The 18,917-nt window shown below is 41.2% G+C and overlaps 1 protein-coding gene across 1 annotated transcript in view; it reads left to right on the forward strand.

Annotated features, from left to right (window-relative positions):
* Nucleotides 1-505: 505 nt before the first annotated feature.
* The window catches only part of DOCK3 (dedicator of cytokinesis 3), a 285,077-nt gene continuing 266,665 nt past the window's right edge, over nt 506-18,917 (forward strand). The window contains exon 1 of the mRNA XM_052637625.1: nt 506-893. Within this exon, the coding sequence (XP_052493585.1) occupies nt 506-893 (388 nt within the window). The remainder of the gene's footprint in view (nt 894-18,917) is intronic.

An 18,917-nucleotide genomic window follows, 5' to 3' on the forward strand; every position in this document is an offset into this window, starting at 1 on the left:
CCCGAACATCTACCACACAGGCCAACTCAGGGTAACAAGAACCAAGGAGGAGTCCCAGAGTCCAAAGAGCGAGGGGCATGAGTGTGCCCGCCTTCGTTCACCCACGGCGACCCCGCCCTGCGGGACCAGAGATCTTTCTAGGGATGGGGTCGTGACAGGGCTGTGGATCACAGCTGAATGGGTCTTAAAGCGGTATCATTCCCTCTTCCCTGCTCTCTCCTCTCCACTGGCGATCTCTGGGGGCCTGGCAGGAGGAATTGGACATCGAAGCCCGTGGGGGCCCGAGGGCATCCCACCTGTCCAGCCCCGCCTCCTCCGGAGCTTGGGGCCACCCAGGGCCTTAGGCCTGCCCGAGAGCCAGTCCTGACCCCGCCGGGCCGTCCAATCGCCTCTCGCGGATTTCCCTCCGCTGGCGCGCGGCGGCGCCGGCGCGTGGGGGCTCGCGCGCGGGCTCGGGCGGCGCGAGCCCGGGCGGCGCGAGCCCCCGCGCGCCGGGGAGCGGCGCATGCGCGGGCATCCTGCGAGCCCGCTGAGGCGAGCCGAGCCGCGGCGGCGCCGGGAGCCGAGCAGCGAAGCTGTGAGGGACGAAGCGGCGGCGCGAGAGCGGCGGGGACGGACAGGTGGCGAGCCCTCACCCGCGCCGACCGGGACTGCCGGGCCGCCCGCGGAGCCTCACGGTCCGGACGTGGCGGCGGCGGCGGCATCCCGGACGGCCTGTGAGGGATGCGCCGCCCACTGCCCCGCGCCGCCTGACCTCCCCCGCCTCGGCTCGCGGTGCGCCACAGCCGGGCCCGCGGCCGTTCCCGCCGCGCTGTCGCCCGGCCGCCGCGCCTGCGGGGCCGCGCCCGGCCCGGCCATGTGGACCCCCACAGAGGAAGAGAAATACGGCGTAGGTAGGTGAGGCTCGGGCCTGGGCGCGGCGGGGGCTCGGGGGGGCGCGCCCGTGCTCTCGGCCTCGTGCGGGCCCCGCCTCGACTCGCGTCCGCGCGCCCCCCGCCACGGCCCGCAGGCTGCGCGGCCTCGGCGCGAGGTGTGCGCGGGGTGGGGGCGGCGCGGGCGCGAGGCGCGGGGGTGGGAGCGGGTCTCTAGGCGCGCGGACGGCGGCAGGGGGCGCTGGCCGCGCAGCCTCGGCAGGTGCGGCCGGCGGGAGGGGCGGGCAGGGCCCCGGCGGCCGCCCGAGGCTTCTGGTGCGGGGCACAGGGCAGTTTTACCCAAGAAGCCGATTTCTGGGAATCTGTTTTCTCTGCTCTCGAGCCTCAGTTTTAATGAGTTTCTGACCCTGAGTTGATGAGCCGGATGACTGTTTATTTTTGGACTGAACCTTAAGGGGAAAAAAAAAGGGATAAAATACGTTGACATCATTTTCTCTATTCAGAATTTTGCAGACATTTGACTGGAAATGTTTGATCCGTTTTAGTTTGTTTTGCCTTCAATATTAGAAAGAGTAATTACGTTACAATAGGAAGTGTTCTTGCACATGCCCCAGTGTTTAGTGTATATTATAGTCATGGTTTTGTTAGGAAACAGATGAATCTGTTTTTAGATGAGACCGTTATTCCTCTTAAAATCCCCCTTTAAAAAATCTGTTACAAGTGTTAAACTCCAGAAGCTAAATAATTCTTACAGTGTTGAATTATTTTGAAAAGAATATTCAATAATTTAAGGGCTTGAACATTAGTTTTACTTTTACCGTGTGTTTCGTGGTGATTACGCAAGAGAGTTTAGCCACATTGCATTATTGTAAGTCACCTGTCATCTTATTCAGTTAGATAGAGAGATGAGTGTACAGGTTTTTCCCCCTGAACTTTTAATGGAAAATTTTAGATAGTGAAATCTGTCTGAAGGTAGACTTTTGTTTCCCGTATTTTCTGCAGTTCAGTGAAGGTTCAGTACAGTTCACTACAAAGTAACTTTTAAACTGTCAGTTGCAACAAACGTCTAGGAATCCCATCAGGCAAATTATGTAGAAATTGAATTGTTTAAATTTAAGGACCTGCAGAGAGATCTGTGCTGGTAGAAAATCTTGTTTTGAAAGGCAGCTTTCTGAAGTTTTTAATCTGTTATGCTCTAAGAGCACAATGGGACTTCCCTGGTAAAGAATCTACCTGCCAGTGTGGGAGACACGGGTTTGACCCCTTGGCCAGGAAGACTCCCTGGAGAAGGAAATGGCAACTGACACCGCTCTTCTTGCTTGGGAAATCCCGCGGACAGAGGAGCCTGGTGGGCTACAGTTCATGATGTCGCAAGAGTCAGACCCAACTTAGTGACTAAATGACAAGTGCATGTTGATACCGGCCAGGATGGAAGTGATGAAAGGAGGCCTGGTGCTAGTCTATTGAGATGGGATTGGGAAATGGTGAGAAAGCTAGGATTCGCCTCTGGGAACGCTTTATCCTTTCTCTTGGAGCGTTCCCTACATACTAAGTGTATTCTGTGACATGAAGAGTTGGTGGTGTATCTTTCCCATAATTTGCTCTCAGACCTGCCTAATTGGAGAAACAAATAATTGATGTGAAAGTGATCAACTGTCCACTGGCAGCTAAGTGGTAATTTCTTTCCTTCTGGGTAGGAACCTCTGAGTAGCGGAGTTGGCAGATTTCTGAGTCCTGGATTCTCTTTACTGGTGTTGTGGGCAAGTTATTTAACATCATTTTCTTAATGTGTAAGTTGGGGATAATATTTACCTACAAGGTTGTGAAAATCAAATGAGCACCTACCAAGTGCTTAATAAATGTTAATTTCTTCTTTTCCCCTTTGTACAGTACTTAGAGTAATAACTGCACTAGCCATATCCTCAGGTGTGTTGGTGCTGAGATGGAGACAGTGCAAGGTCATCAAGATAGGCATATGTGAATCTCAAAGCACTGTGATTTGCTGTGTGATTTACTCAGGAAGATGGGAGGAAATTTCTGCATTTCTGGGACTATGGGTTTAGCTTTAGAAAAATTTTTCCCTGTGGAGGGGCACAGCATTGGGCACAGGATAGGACTTAAATGCTTGTTAAATGAGAGAGACAGTTATTCTGAAGACATTAGCAATTGTAATTTCGTGTAGTTTATTTGTCCTTTCTGCCAAAGAAACTCCTTTTCTATTTCTCTCATAGCTTTCTTCTACTATTCCTTCCTCAGCTGTGGTCTGAAAGTTCCTGTGTGAATTGTTCAAAACCCAGAATACATTTTATTTCATAGGCATATTAGGGTTACACTTCTTTGCCGTTTTATAAAAGCCAGTTCAGTCTATAAAGTAGCCTAAACATTATACTTATAGTGAGAAAAAGTCAATTAAAAACGGAGTGTTAGCTGCATCGTTTAATTCCTAGCCTGAAAATCTGTTATCATTAATTCCTATGAGAAAATGTTTTGCATTTCAACTTTGATTTTTACGAGCAGATTGGCGCACACATTTCTATCTCTGCTTGCTAATCCACAATTCTTATAGCAAGGAGGGAGAACTTAGACATTCTTCCCACCAATCTGGATAAGTTGCTTAGATGGTGAGGAAAGGAGTCTCCTGTTGCAGCAGTGCCAAGGAATCTCTCCCACTGCAGCTGTTCATCTGTATTTGACCTCGATAAGATTTTTGAGATTCTGTAGCAATACTTTAATGCCTTTAAAATCTTTTATGATATACAAATTTTCTGTACAGGTTGTGACATTTTCAAATTATTTGATTTAGTCACTAGGGACTAAGTGATGTCTGAACTTCTCTTTTCCATTGTAATGTTCTGTGATTGAGTTTAGAGGGAAGGCCGGACACTACTATTTTTTTTTCCCCCACGAGAGCTAAAGATGTTTATCAGTTTTCACAATAAATAGCCAGACAAAAACGATCATTACAGTTGCAAGCCATAATAGAAACATGATTAACCTAACAATATAAAATAATTATGTGCAGTTTGAGGGGTTAAGTAGAGTCATGTGGCAAGTATGTTTTCATCTGCCCAATCTGTCTTTTGGTTGGTGCATTTAAGTTTGGTGCATTTACAGTTAAGGTAATTATCCATACGTATGATCCTATTACCGTTTTCTTAATTGTTTTGAGTTTATTTTGTGTAGGTCTTTTCCTTCTCCTGTGTTTCCTACCGAGAGAAGGTTTGTTTTTTTTTTTTTTTATCATTTGTTGTGAAGGTGATTTGGTGGTGTTGAATTCTCATAACTCTTGCTTGCCTGGGAAGCTTTTGGTTTCTCCGTCAAATCTGAATGAGAGTCTTGCTGGGTAGAGTATTCTTGGCTGTAGTTTCTTCCCTTTCATCACTTTAAGTATATTGTGCCATTCCCTTCTGGCTTGCAGAAGAAGCTACCCTTTTTTGAAGATCAGTGATGGGCTGGTCAGTGCTGGGAGTGACAGTCCTAAGGTTGTTTTCATTATACAGATGATGAAACTGGATCTCAGAGATTGTTAGTCCTTTTTGTCCTTCAGCAGTTGAATATTCCTGTTAATTTTCTTCTGGTCAGTGTGTAATGTTTTGTCATATACTTGACCTTTTACTGCCATTCTCTAGTATTACAAGGAACTGTTCTTTACTGAACCCTTGTAACCTGTGTTCTGATTCTGTAGGTCTCTCTCTCCCTTTTAGAGATTCTCTGCTTTCCAGTTCTGTTGCCATAAATAACTTGGAAAGCCTTGCATCTTTCCATTCTTAATTTTACCTTTTCAGGAAGCTTCCTTTTCTAAAGTGCATTAGGTGAGAAAAAAATCTAACCATTTTTGTGATATACCTGTCTTTTCCCATGTTGATTGCACCCAAACCACCAAGTATAGAAACCAAAGAGCAAGCAAATACTTTTCTCGCCCTTTAACAGCAGCAGCAGCAGTAAACACCACCAATAGATGAAATAAGAGTTTGTAATTAAACTCCTAGAATAGAATAGCAGGTTTGAGTATATGTGTTTTAGTTTGGCCACTAAGAAGTGGAAGCTGCATCATAAGTCGTCTTTTTTATTCTACTGTATGAGATAAATTTTTTAATGATTTAGAGTGATTACTGCTTGTTCTTTTTTAATCCCCACTTAGCAGTCTATGAAAAAAAAATTTCCTCATTACTGACCAGAATACAACTATTTTAGTTTTGTGATGTCATAATTCTTTCTTTTCTTATTTAAAAACAGTGTATATTTTCTGCCTTATTTTTACCTGATTTCCTTCTGTTTGATTTTCCCCAGGTAGAAGAAAAAAATAAACTTAAAAAAACCCCTGCATCTTTAAAAGAAATTTAACTTCTAATAAGCCTGTGGTGTAGAGGCATGTGAAGTTAGGAAGGGACTAGGTCTATGAAACCAGATCTGAAAGAACCAGTGTCCCCAGAATCTCATTAAGTCTGCTGGTAAATGGATGCAACTCTGAAAAGGAGTTTGGGCATGGGCTCTTCGGTTACTTGCCTCGTCAGGGAATCCTGTCCTTTGAAGCCTCTAAAAGGGCCCCGTACCTCTCAGAGGCAAAACATCCACCAGAGGCAGAGAAGATGCCATATACCCAGGACTTAATTTTGTTTTGGAAAGTGGGGATGTGCCTGATGTTTTATGGTCAGGGGTTTAGTGTTTACAGGGAAACTTCCATGTCCTGATACTGCTTGAGCCTGACGCCATAATATCACCTGTCCCCACTTTTTTTTTAAACAGATGAGAAAGAAACTTCAGCAGAAAGAAATTAAGTGACTGACCAAAGATACTTAAGCCAGTGAAGTGCTGATTTGAGATTTGAACCTAGGACTTTGGGATTCTGATCCACAGCTGCTTTTGTTATACCATGTTATCTCTGAAAAGAATTTGTCAGCAGTGTGTGTCTCTGCCTCAAAAGATAAAGGCTTCCAAACTTAAATTGGATAGTTATATTTAAGAAAATTTATTTCTATACTAGGCATTTTTATAAGACTGCATAGTATTTATTGTTCTGCTTCTGGATATAATGATTTGCATTGCTGATGGGAACAGATTCAAGGCTTGACAATTCAGAAGGCAGGTTTTTAACAGGCCTGAGGAGTATGTTGGGTACTATCACCCTCTTTTTTAAAAAACTTTTCATTTTATATTGGAGCACAGTTAATTAACAATGTTGTGTTAGTTTCAGGTGTACAACAAAGTGATTCAGTTATACATAGTTTTTCAAATTCTTTCCCCCATTAGATTGTTACAGAATATTGAGTACAGTTCCCTGTGCTCTAAATAGGTGCTTGTTGGGTTATCCATTTTAAGAATAGCAGTGTGTTTAAAAGTACATGTCAGTCTCAAACTTCCCGACTATCCCTCCCCATCACCTCCCCCTGCCAACCATAAGTTCCTTCTCTAAGTCTGTGAGTCTGCTTCTGTTTTGGAAATAAGTTCATTTGTATCATTTTTTTAAGATTCTCCATATAAATGATATCACATGATATTTTATTTCTCTGTCTGTCTGACTTCACTCAGTATGACAATCTCTAGGTCCATCCATATTGCTGCAGATGGACTGATTTTATTCTTTTTAATGGCCGAGTAATATTCCACTGTATGTTTGTATCACATCCTCTTTATCCATTCTTCTGTCAGTGAACATTTAAGTTGTTTCCATATCTTGGCTGTTGTAAACAGTGCTGCAGTGAATGTTGGGATGCGTTTATCTTTTCAGACCACATTTTTCTCTGGGTATATGCCCAGGAGTAACTACTGTCCTCTTTTTAAAGGTATTTTTAGTAGAGAAGAAAATCGTTGATTTCAGCAAACGTTTGTTGAGTGCCTCCTTGAATCAAGATGGCTTTGTTTTGATCTGCCATTCTGTAAGCAGGAAATAATCAGCAGGAAATTATCAACATTTTAACAGAAAAGTCAGTATGGAACGATATTTTATAGACTATACAAATGTTATGGCTAATTTTATCATGCAGTGTTATGAGAGAATGTGCTTTAGAAATAAAAAGCTTAATTGTAAATGACACCATTTTCTGTCATTTTTAGACACATTCTGAAGCATGATGTCTCAAAAGAATGGTCATTGAAGTTGAAAGTACTTTTTATTCATACCATACTTTTATACTGGTGCTGAATTTCAATTTTTAATGGTTTGTATTATGAATCTTTTTTGAATTATTGCATCTTTATTCTTGATGAGAAGAATGATCTGAGTTTATTTGCAGTGTGTAAGCGTCATTGGATATGCTATATTAGGACTTTAATTGCAATGTTATACTTTTACCATAATGAACAAATCTGTTTATTATGATTACGCTCTAAAGACTCTTACATATCCTCTCTTGACAGATTTTGTATAGAAAAGCAAGATTTTTTTTTTTCCACATAAAGGTTCTGGGAACTTTAAAATTTTTTTCAGAAGTATATTGCCAAATTATTTTAGCTGTGGCCCAAGTACGTGAGTTGACTTGCTATATCACACATTAGGACATTCTAGTAAAAATAATGACTATGTTGGGAACTGTCATTCAGATACTTTCTGTTTTTCCACTTATCTACAATGGGAATAAAACCCCAACCTCCTGCTTCCATCTGTTTCTCCCTCTCTTCTCAGAACTCATTCATGAGCTGTTGTTGATTGATGAATGAGAACAAAAATTGATGGAAGAATTACTGTGTGATAAATGAAGAGTTTCATATTACAGACTTAGTACCATACTTTGACTTTTCTTCAAATACATCTAACGACATTGCCCTCACCACTTTTTGAGATGGCCCATTTTATTGTTAGCTGTGATGAGAACATTCTTCCTTGTTGAATAGACTCCTTGTAATTTCTTATAAGCTTGTGTTCTGTGTCTACATATAAATAACTTCCATCTTAGCCCTTCAGTTATTCATAAAATTTTAGAATTGTGAGGCATCTTAAAGATGATGTGGTTTAAGGCTCCAGGGATAGTAAATAAGACCAGTGGAATAGCTAAGTGTTTACTGTGTGCCTAGCACTTGCCTGTTATGGCTCAAATTTGATTTTTCAGCTGCGTTTGCTGACTTGCTTGTACTTTACACTTTAGCCAAACTGAACTTTCCCCAAGTTCTTCTGTCTGGACTTAATTAGACCATTGCTGCCATGTGCCAGTACGATTTGGGCCACCTATTAAACCCTTCTTGTTAGTTGCTGCTTCACGTCTTTGTTCATTTTATTCTTTCTACATGTGGCACCTCCTCCCAACCCCATCTTCGTCTCAGATTCTTTCCTATCTGTTAAGGCTCTGTCGTATGTTACTGTCTCTGTACATCTTTTTCTAGACTCTTGACCATACCCCTGTCTTTCTCCAACCAGGTAGATTTTATTCTTTTAAGTTCTGTGATACTTCATATCTTGTAGTGATATATTTAATTTATCCTCTTCCATAAGATTAATGTCCTTCTAACTTTTGACTACAATCTATAATAAACACATTTAAAATATTACCTCTTTTGTGTATATGTTTAGACTATATACACACATGAAAAAGTTAGAAGTTTCATGACATAGGACTTTGTAGAGTGTTCTCTATTGTTTCTGTTCGTTTCTATTTCCATTAAAAAACATGGGTGGCAACTCAGTTGATATTGTGACCCATGTTTAAAAACTCTGCTTTAGGCTGTAAACTCTTAAAAGTAGGCATTGTGCTGGGACTTCCCTGGCAGTCCATTGGTTAAGACTCTGTGCTTCCAGTGCATTTCATGGGGCACAGGTTTGATCCCTGGTCGGGACTCTTAAGAGCTAGCCTGGTGTGGTTAAAAAAAAAAAGAGAGAGAGAGATTATGGCTTATTTACAGTTGACTCTTGAATAATGCAGGGGATTGGCGGCAACCTCTTATACAGTCAAAAATCTGTGTTCTACTATTTCTGTCTCAAGGACAAAGGAGTTGGTAAATGACTCACCCCAGGGCAAGAAACTGAAACAATTTGAATAGAATCAGAACTTCAACCCCAGTTCCTTTGATTCCACATATTGTGATCTCTAATTAAATATAAACTTCCAGGTAGATTTTAGTTGATTTAAAGATCTGTAAAATGAAAATACAAGTACTGTATTTACTGAAAAAATTCACATGTAAATGGACCTGCACAGTTTAAGCCTGAAATGGCAGCCCACTCCAGTGTTCTTGCCTGGAGAATCCCAGGGATGGGGGAATCTGGTGGGCTTCCGTCTATGGGGTTGCACAGAGTTGAACATGACTGAAGTGACTTAGCAGCAGCAGCAGCCACAGGGTTAACGCTTTCTTTGTGTTCTTGACAGACATTACTCAGTACCAGGCATGTAGAAGTTTTCATACTCGTGTTTGTAGGATTGAATTGGATGTTTTTTGTTAATTTGGTATAAAACCTGATATTTGGAGACTTTTCATCTGCCATTTCACACTAATTACTCATTGGTTTCTTAACAGCTAAGTTCTAGATTTTATTTCATATGAACTGAAGTCAAGCTAGATCTCTTGCATCCTGAACGTGTGCTATTGATAGTAGACATGAATGTAAAACTTAAGTTTCATTTTAAAAAGAGTTTATATTTATTTTCATCGCATTTCATTGAGGGAGAGCATATTTGGCTCATCCCGTTGGTCCTAAGTTGAGGAGTAGGTTCCCTGTGTTTGGCTTATTAGTACAACTTGTCAAGTCTTTTTTGTAGCTTGAGTTTGTCATCCCACCTATTATTATCTTTTCCTTGAACTTTTTTACCTACACAACTGATAAACCTGCTTTCTGACCTTTTCCAAGTGAGCTGATAAAATTGTTGAACAGAATAGGGGAAAAACATTTATTACCTAGAGTGAAGTGTCCAGTTTGTAAAGGAGCAGATTCTGCTTTGTTGTGTTTTGAGTGCACACTATTTGGGTGGCTTATGGAACATTTCTTGGCAGTGCCGGCTGTGCCTGTGCCACCTGTGTGAGCCTGAGAGTGCTTGGGGTTGGGTGGGCTCCTGGCCAGATGGGGGCTTATGGCCTCGGAGGAAGGGTGCTGCTAGAAGGTCTGTGCGGCCTTTCTTTTCAGTGTGGGAAATGACGAAGACACATTAGCATTAAAAAGACCCGAAGTCTGTTTCCATCTTCATGAACTGGAGGAAGGGAGGCACCAAGCCTTTCTTAAGTTTGTTTCTGTTGTTCTTTCCACATCCCTGATACTTTAGATACGCTGGACAACTCACCCTTTTCCAGACAAACCTAACACTTTCTACCTTTGTCACTTTGCTCAGTTCTTATAATGTGACAAGAATGCAGCGACTACCTTTCTCTGCCTGAGGAATACCACCTTAAAAAGCTGAAATGTCACCTCTTCTTTGATGCCTTCCCCAGCTCTGCCCAGTAATAAGCACTGCTTCTTGCTCTTGCAGCAGTTGGTACCAACCTCTAGTTGTGGCACTTATCCCTTTAGATCATGCTTAATTGCATCTCTTTGCCTGGAGGGATTGAGCTTCTCAAGGACAAGGAATTTTGTCTTCATGTTTTGTAACCCCAGGACCTAGCACCTAGTGAGGGATCAATAAATGCTTAATTAGGAGTCCAATTTAGTGAAGAGTTTTATTTTGCTTTGTTGATCCTGATAGTATTTTAAAAGGCAGGCTGTAAGTCTAATAATATTTACTTATTAGAAATTTGTGACATCATGAATACAATTTTTTTTTCTTAGCTTTTCCCTTTCTTCAACCTGTTAGGAAGGTTTACTGCCTGTGGCTGAGTTTAGATGACTGATTTTTGGGTGGAAGCCTGTAGGATTCCAGTGTGAATCCATCTCACCTAGAGTTTCACAGTTATCATGGCAGTGATTCAGAAAACTTGTAGCAGATAATTGGGATCCAGTTTGAACTAACTCCAACAATATGTCTTTCATCTGACACCTTTGGGGAAGCTGTGTTTTAGATGAGTGACTTTTCCTGTAGAACTCAAGGTTAAACCTTTAAAAATACCAAGAAAAGATTTTTGTTGGAGTTTAATATAAATAATATGTTCTGTTTTGCCCTGTATCGTGAATTCAATATGTTGAATACATTTGAGTTTTTTTTTTTTTTGTATAACATTTCCGCTCTGATTACATAAGATACAGGTTCATTATAGACATGTCAGTAAATACAGAAAAATACACAAAAAAGAAAATAAGGGTGATATCTTATTTTTAAGATACGATTTATTTTCAGACATAACCCCTCAAAACATGCTGGAATATCTTTCCAGTCTTTTTTTCTGATGCAAGCATTTAAAATAAATTTAGGACTGTACTGTTTATATTGTCATAGAAGTCTTTTATTTTTTAAAGCACAAGTAATTTATTTTTTGGCCAGGCTGCATGGCATGTGGAATCTTAGTTCCACGACCAGGGATCAAACCCATGCCTGCTGCAGTGGACGTGTGGAGTCTTAACCAGTGGACCACCAGGGAAGTCCCAACAGTTTTTATTTTAAATCTGTTCTACTACACACCTTTTCTTATAACTGGAATGTCATTGTTTTAATGACTGCTGTCCCATCAGGCGCTGTATTAGGTACTGTGATTTATCGCAGTTGGTTGTTAGAAATTAACTATCACCAGGACAGTAAGAGTACTTGGTTCTCTGGACCCTCGAAGGTATAGAGCATCATTTTCTCCACAGATTTGTATCTTCAGAAATTTCAAAGTTGTTACAGGCTTGGAGGAATAAATTCTGAAGCATTACAGAAATAGTGTCCTGTGCTACCATTTCAACTTCTTCGGCATCAATTGTTTAGCTGGACTTTCTGACTATTGGATGTTATTAATGCAAACAAGTCATTATAACAATAATACAGTGATGCTTGTTTTCTTTCTTACTGAAATCCCAAGGAAAATCACTGATTCCAGTCAGTGGTTCTCTTGTTTGTTTATTACTTTTCTCATCTGGCTGTGATGCTTTTGGGAGTTTGGGGGTGGTGGTGGTGGTGGGAATATAGACTTTCCAGGTGGCACTAGTGGTAAAGAATCCACCTGCCAGTGCAGGAGATGCAAAGGCGTGGTTTTGGTCCCTGGGTCAGGAAGATCCCCTGGAGGAGGAAATGGCAACCCACTCCAGTATTCTTGCCTGGAAAATTCCATGGACAGAGGAGCCTGGCAGACTACAGTCCATGGGGTCACAAAGAGTCTACACGACTGAGCATGCTCGGAGAGGAACAGACGAGGGTGGACTGAGGATGTGTGAGACTCCATCACTTGGGATCAGTGACTTGAAATAATAGTTTTGTTTTGATATTCTTTCCAACTGTCTTCATTCTGTTCTGTGTAGCTACTTCGAGTATTATTCTTTATTTTTCCCTATTTGCCAGCTACTCTGCCCTTTACTTCTTTCCCTAGTCATGCATTTTCAAGCTAAACCTGAATTGAACTTGTGCATGGGAAACTGGGAAGTCAACTCTGTGAAAGACAGAAGTGGCTCCTTTGCTTTCCTTTGGAGTGAAATGTAGTGCCTTTATGAAAACCTTAGGCCTGTTGAAAGAACTAACTCATGGCCAAGGCTGCGCTCCATAGGAAGACCTGACTTTGGAACAGAGGCAGTGATCTGGGAGTGATAGAGCCTAATGCAGATTTGGTCTGTGCAGGGGGCAGTTTCCGCTCTGGATGGCTGCCTGTGGGTAAGACACCTGGTACTGTGGCAGCCATCTTATTATCATGAGGAAAACCAGGGAGGAGGAGGGGTTGTTGATTGTTATTACTTTTTATCGGCGTATGGTTGCTCTACACTGATGTGCCAGTTTCTGCTGCACAGCAAAGTGAATCAGCCATATGTGTACACATATCCCTTCTTTTTTGAACTTCCTTCCCATTTAGGTCATCACAGAGCACCAAGTAGAGCTCGCTGTGCTCTGCAGTGAGCTCTCATCTGTTGTTTTAGACATAGTAGTGTATGTAATACGGTTCCAGTCTCCCGATCACCCATTCTTTATTCATGGACTCTTGGCTTGTTTCTTTTACTGTTGTGAATAATGCTGTAATGAACATTTGGCATCCAAGTACCTGTTTGACTACCTGTTTTTAAATCCTTTGGAATTACTTAGCATTTGGTAATTCTGTGTTTAGTTTTTTTGAGGAACCACCCATACTATTTTCTATATTGCCTGTACCATTTTTACTTTCCCATCAGCAATGCACAAGGATTCCAGTCTCTTTACATCCTTGCTAATACTTGATATTTTTTTTTAAAAAGCTTTTTATAAATGGCTATCCAAATGGGTGTGGAGTGGTATTTCACTGTGGTTTTGATTTGCATTTTCCCTAATAATTAGTGAAGTTGAGCATCTTCTCATGTGTTTATTGGCCAGTTGTGTATTGTTTTTGGAGAAATGTCTACTCAGTACTTTGCCCATTTAAAAATTTTTATTTTTAGCTGTGCTGGTTCTTTGTTGCTGTGCATGAACTTTCTCTAGTTGTGACAGGCAGTGGCTTCTCTTCACAGTGGCTTCTCATTGTGGAGCACAAACTCTAGGTTCTTGGGCTTCAGTGGTTGTGGCACACGGGCTTAGTTGTCCAATGGCAAGTGGGATTTCCCCAGACCAGGGATCAAACTTGTGTCCCTTGCATTGGCAGGTGAGTTCTTAACCACTGGACCATCAAAGAAGCTCCTAGAGTGGTTCTTAAATATACTTTAACTTTGGGATGTTTTTTTCTGGATAGTCCCTAATTGTTCACTTCATAGAGAGTATGTAGTTTAAAATAAACCCCAACATTGAGAAAAAGGAACTCATGCAATTATTGTCTGTGAAAGCCTTTCAAACATATTTAAATTAAGATATAAGTTGATAGAAATTATTAAACAATTCAGCTCTGAAAATAGAGTTTGAAATTATTTTCAGTTGTGATTAGAAGGTGGAGGATAAGGATGATACTGGGCAGAGGAACCAGAGATCAAATTGCCAACATCCGCTGGATCATGGAAAAAGCAAGAGAGTTCCAGAAAAACATATTTCTGCTTTATTGACTATGCCAAAGCTTTTGACTGTGTGGATCACAATAAACTGTGGAAAATTCTGAGAGATGGGAACACCAGACCACCTGACCTGCCTCTTGAGAAACCTATATGCAGGTCAGGAAGCAACAGTTAGAACTGGACATGGAACAACAGACTGGTTCCAAATAGGAAAAGGAGAATGTTAAGGCTGTATTTTGTCACCCTGCTTATTTAACTTATATGCAGAGTACATCATGAGAAATGGTGGGCTGGAAGAAGCACAAGCTGGGGTCAAGATTGCCGGGAGAAATATCAATCACCTCAGATATGCAGATGACACCACCCTTATGGCAGAAAGTGAAGAGGAACTAAAAAGCCTCTTGATGAAAGGGAAAATGGAGAGTGAAAAGATTGGCTTAAAGCTCAACATTCAGAAAATGAAGACCATGTCATCTGGTCCAATCACTTCGTGGGAAATAGATCGGGAAACAGTGGAAACATTTTTTGGGGGGTTCCAAAATCACTGCAGATGGTGACTGCAGCCATGAAATTAAAAGACACTTACTCCTTGGAAGAAAAGTTATGTCCAACCTAGATAGCATATTCAAAAGCAGAGACATTACTTTGCCAACAAATGTCTGTCTAGTCAAGGCTATGGTTTTTCCTGTGGTCATGTATGGATGTGAGAGTTGGAGATCCAACAAGTTCATTCTAAAGGAGGTGAGTCCTGGGTGTTCTTTGGAAGGAATGATGCTGAAGCTGAAACTCCAGTACTTTGGCCACCTCATGCGAAGAGTTGACTCATTGGAAAAGACTCTGATGCTGGGAGGGATTGGGGGCAGGAGGAGAAGGGGGCGACAGAGGATGAGATGGCTGGATGGCAATACCGACTCCATGGATGTGAGTCTGAGTGAACTCCAGGAGTTGGTGATGGACAGGGAGGCCTGGTGTGCTGCGATTCATGGGATCACAAAGAGTTGGACAGGACTGAGAGACTGAACTGAACTGAACTGAGATTGCATGTTTCAGAGATTGGCAAGTTGGTATCAACTATAGTTTGTTGCAGGAACCACAAAAGGGAAAAGAAAATTAAACTTTGTTTCTTGACAGAAGTGGAGGAGGAGGTTTCCTGAGGTAATGAAAAACAAGTGGTAACATGAAATTCAAAATACAAGTCTAACTGGAAAGTGAAGATACTTCAAATGGATTCTTTTACTGATTTAGTAGACCTTTATAGGAGATCTGGTATGTACTAGGCTCTGGGGACACAAAGAATCAGACACAACCGAGCGACTGAGCTGAACTGAGGTTCTGGGAACAATGAAGGAAGACTATACAGAGCTACCTACTTTCAAGACCTTTAATCTAGATGATTGTGAAAATTAGATTAGGGAAGTTTTATGGAGTTAGTAGTTAAAACAGTGCAAGTAGACAAGAATTTTTAGGTAAGAATTATATATTTATGGAACTTTGGATCTAGAAGGGACCATAATGTAACACAGTGTTCTTATTTTTCAGATGGCGTCACCAAGGTCAGGGGCATATGGTAACTTACTCAAAGTCATACAGTTTGGCTATTTGAGTCTTGAATTCAGACACTGATTCCTTAAAAAGGCTTAAAAAAAAAAAACTATATCATTGAATCTTATGTAAAACCACTGGAAGATAGATAGGAATTAGTCTAGAAATATGTATTGCATACCTGCACTGTGGAAAATTTAATGGAGTAAACAAACATACTCCAGTTCTTGAGGAATCTTTTTTAAAAAATTGAACTATAGTTGATTTACAATGTTGTGTTAATTGCTGCTATACAGCAAAGTGATTCAGTTATATATATTTTTTCTTTTTAAAAACATTTCTTTCCATTATGGTTTATCATAAGGTATTGAATACAGTTCTCTGTGCTGTGCAGCAGAACCTTGCCGTTTATCCATCCTTCCTGTAAAAGTGTACATCTGCTAACTCTAGCCTCCCACTTCATCCCTCCCCTAACCCTATCCCCCTTGGCAACCACCAGTTTGTTCTCTACGTCCATAATTCTGTTTCTGTTTCATAGATAGGCTCATTTGTGTCATATTTTAGATTCCACATAAAAGTGATATCACATGGTATTTGTCTTTCTCTTTTGGACTTTCTTTGTTAGTATGGTAATTTCTAGGTTCATCCATGTAGCTGCAAATGGCATCATTTTACTGTTTTTATGGCTGAGCAATATTCCATTGTATATATGTACCATGTCTTCTTTATCCATTCGTCAATCGATGGACACTGAGATTGTCCCCATGTCTTGGCTCTTGTGAATAGTGCTGCTGGGATGCATGTATCTTTTTACATTATGGTTTTGTCTGGATCTATGCCCAGAAGTGAGATTGCTGGATCATACGGTAATTCTATTTTTAGTTTTCTGAGAAACCTCCATACTGTTTTCCACGGGGATTCTTTCAATTATAATTATTAGAAATCCATCTCAAACTGAAGCAGAAAGGAGAATTTACTGGTTCATATAACTAAAAAAAGCGTGAATGGATCTGACTTCAGAAGACTGGGATCAGGGCCTCAACAAATCAGGATATCTGTGTTTCCATTTTACATTTTGGTATATGCCTATGTGTTGAATTATGTTTTGCAGTCATTAACTTCAAAAAATTTACTGTTTTCACTTTGGGGACTGTAGCTCCTGGCGGCCCTGGGGTTACATCTTTACAGTTCATGATGGAATAGGAAAGAGTTCCTGTTGGGAAGGTTCAGGGAGTGAATGGCGTGGCCCAGTCTGCTTTACATGCCTGTTTGGAGGCAGTGGAGAGGGTCTGACTGATAGCCCCACTGAAATCATATAGAGTGGGACAGTTTCTGTAAAACATGAGAGTTCAGAGTGCTGGGCTTACAGAACAGTAAAGTGAGAGGGCTGCTTGATGCACACATAGACGAAGCTACAATTAAGGTCAGTCATGTGATAGAAGTAGAATGTGCCGGAGGACTTCAGGGCCTGGAGGATTCATTTCCAAGAGTGCAAAAACAGTCTTGATGTGTGGATAGGGTTTTTGTCAGTGGAGAGGAAGCTGGAGAGAGGATCCAGGCAGTAGGACACAGTGATGTGGGAAAGGGAGGCTCGTGCAGGGTTACGTGCTGGAGACTTGTTTTGCAGAACAGAGACTAGGCCACGTCTTCTGCCGTCGGGAGGAGACTGAGGGCAGGTTTGGCCGAGAGCGTCAAGGGCCCTGGATGTAAGGAGGAATATGGCTTTTATTCTGTGGGCAGTAGGGAGCCAATGAAGCATTTTAATCAAGGGAAAAAGCAATTTTAGGAATGGAAATGGAGGCACATAAGAGTGATTTTAGATTCAGGAGAAAGATAAAAGAATAATAGAATTTATTTTCACAGGAACTAGGCACTACTGTTCCTCACATGGAAAATCTATAAGGATTGTGAACAAATCACTTAACTACCTTCTATTTTCCTCTTCAGTAAAATAAAATAAATACACTGTACTAATCTTTACTAACTCTAGATTAGAGTTTATGTATAGTTTCAATAAGAAAATGTTGTGTTGTAGTAGGCATTATTGCTTTATAAATGACTTACTAACTTTGATACATATGAGAGTATTTTTCTCTGTGGTATTTGGAGATTGTAAGTTGGAAATAGATTATTGATTGAGGAAATGATCTTTACATTTTTATTAGCTCATAAAGTAAATGGAACTAATACCTTGGGTTGCATTTTCTTTTAAATTCTTTATTTTAATTAGGGAAATGACAGAAACAGGTTCTAAAACTGAAGTATGGTGCTACATGTTAATGTTTTTTTCTTCTAATCACACACATATATATACATATATATATATACTCAAACTGCCCTGTAACTGAGGTTTTGACACCTGTACTCTGAATCAGTGCTGGAGCTGCAGTGTGTGCACTGCTTGTGCTCCTGGGTCTCAGATTCTTGGAGAGGAAGCTTTCACTCCTCTGTCTGTGCATGTGTGCATGCTCAGTAGCTCAGTCGTATCCGACTCTTTGGGACCCTATGGACTGTAACCCTCCAGGCTCCTCTATCCATGGGATTCCCCAGGCCAGAATACTGGAGTGGGTTGCCACGCCGTCCTTCGGGGGATCTTCGCTACCCAGGAATTGAACTCATGTCTCCTGCATTGTAGGTGGATTCTTTACCACTGAGACACTGGGGAAGGCCCCCTCTGTTTATGCTGCTACCAAGTCGCTTCAATCATGTCCGACTCTGTGCGACCCCAGAGATGGCAGCCCACCAGGCTCCCCCATTCCTGGGATTCTCCAGGCAAGAACACCAGAGTGGGTTGCCATTTCCTTCTCCAGTGCATGAAAGTGAAAAGTGAAAGTGAATTCGCTCAGTCATGTCTGACTCTTAGCGACCCCATGAACTGCAGCCTTCCAGGCTCCTCCATCCATGGGATTTTCCAGGCAGGAGTACTGGAGTGGGGTGCTATTGCCTTCTCCGTGTATATCTCTCCCTAATAATTCACTGCCTCTTTGACCAGGATGGGAGACTGACCCCTTGCTGTCCTCTTCCATCTTTCCTTCATCCCTCTACTCTTAGCTTCCCCATTTATCACTCTGCAAGCCACCTTTTAAAATCTTTATTCTTTTCCTGTCTCACCAGACATTACCAGCTCTCTTCCCCACCTCATGACTGAATCTTGTTTGGGACTCAGTTGAGATATCTAGTTTATGTCTTATATTAAAGCATGTTCACCCCCTTAAAATTTTCCCTTTGCCTGTAGTATCTTTGAAGCACATTTTAAAAAGATGGTCTCTCATTTGAAGTGCTCTTAGCTAGAATACAAAAAGATCACCCAGTAGTTCTTAATTTGTAAGTTGCTGGTTTTCATTTAAAAGTAGAGACTCACTGCTTAATTTGCTTTACATGGCAGCTACTTTATAGGCTGTGTATGTTAAACTTTAAAAATTACTTGTTGATAATTTTTATGAGATAAAATGGAATAGTCTCTTTAAATTTCCTGCTCAAAGAATTTTGTTTGTAGAATAAATTTTAGTGTGTTGTTAAAAAATTAAAAATAAAAGGGAAGACTCAGAATCCTCTTCTGATGGCTAGTGTTTGTACTA

The sequence above is a fragment of the Budorcas taxicolor genome, chromosome 1 (genome assembly GCF_023091745.1).
Source record: "Budorcas taxicolor isolate Tak-1 chromosome 1, Takin1.1, whole genome shotgun sequence".
Lineage (NCBI taxonomy): Eukaryota > Metazoa > Chordata > Mammalia > Artiodactyla > Bovidae > Budorcas > Budorcas taxicolor.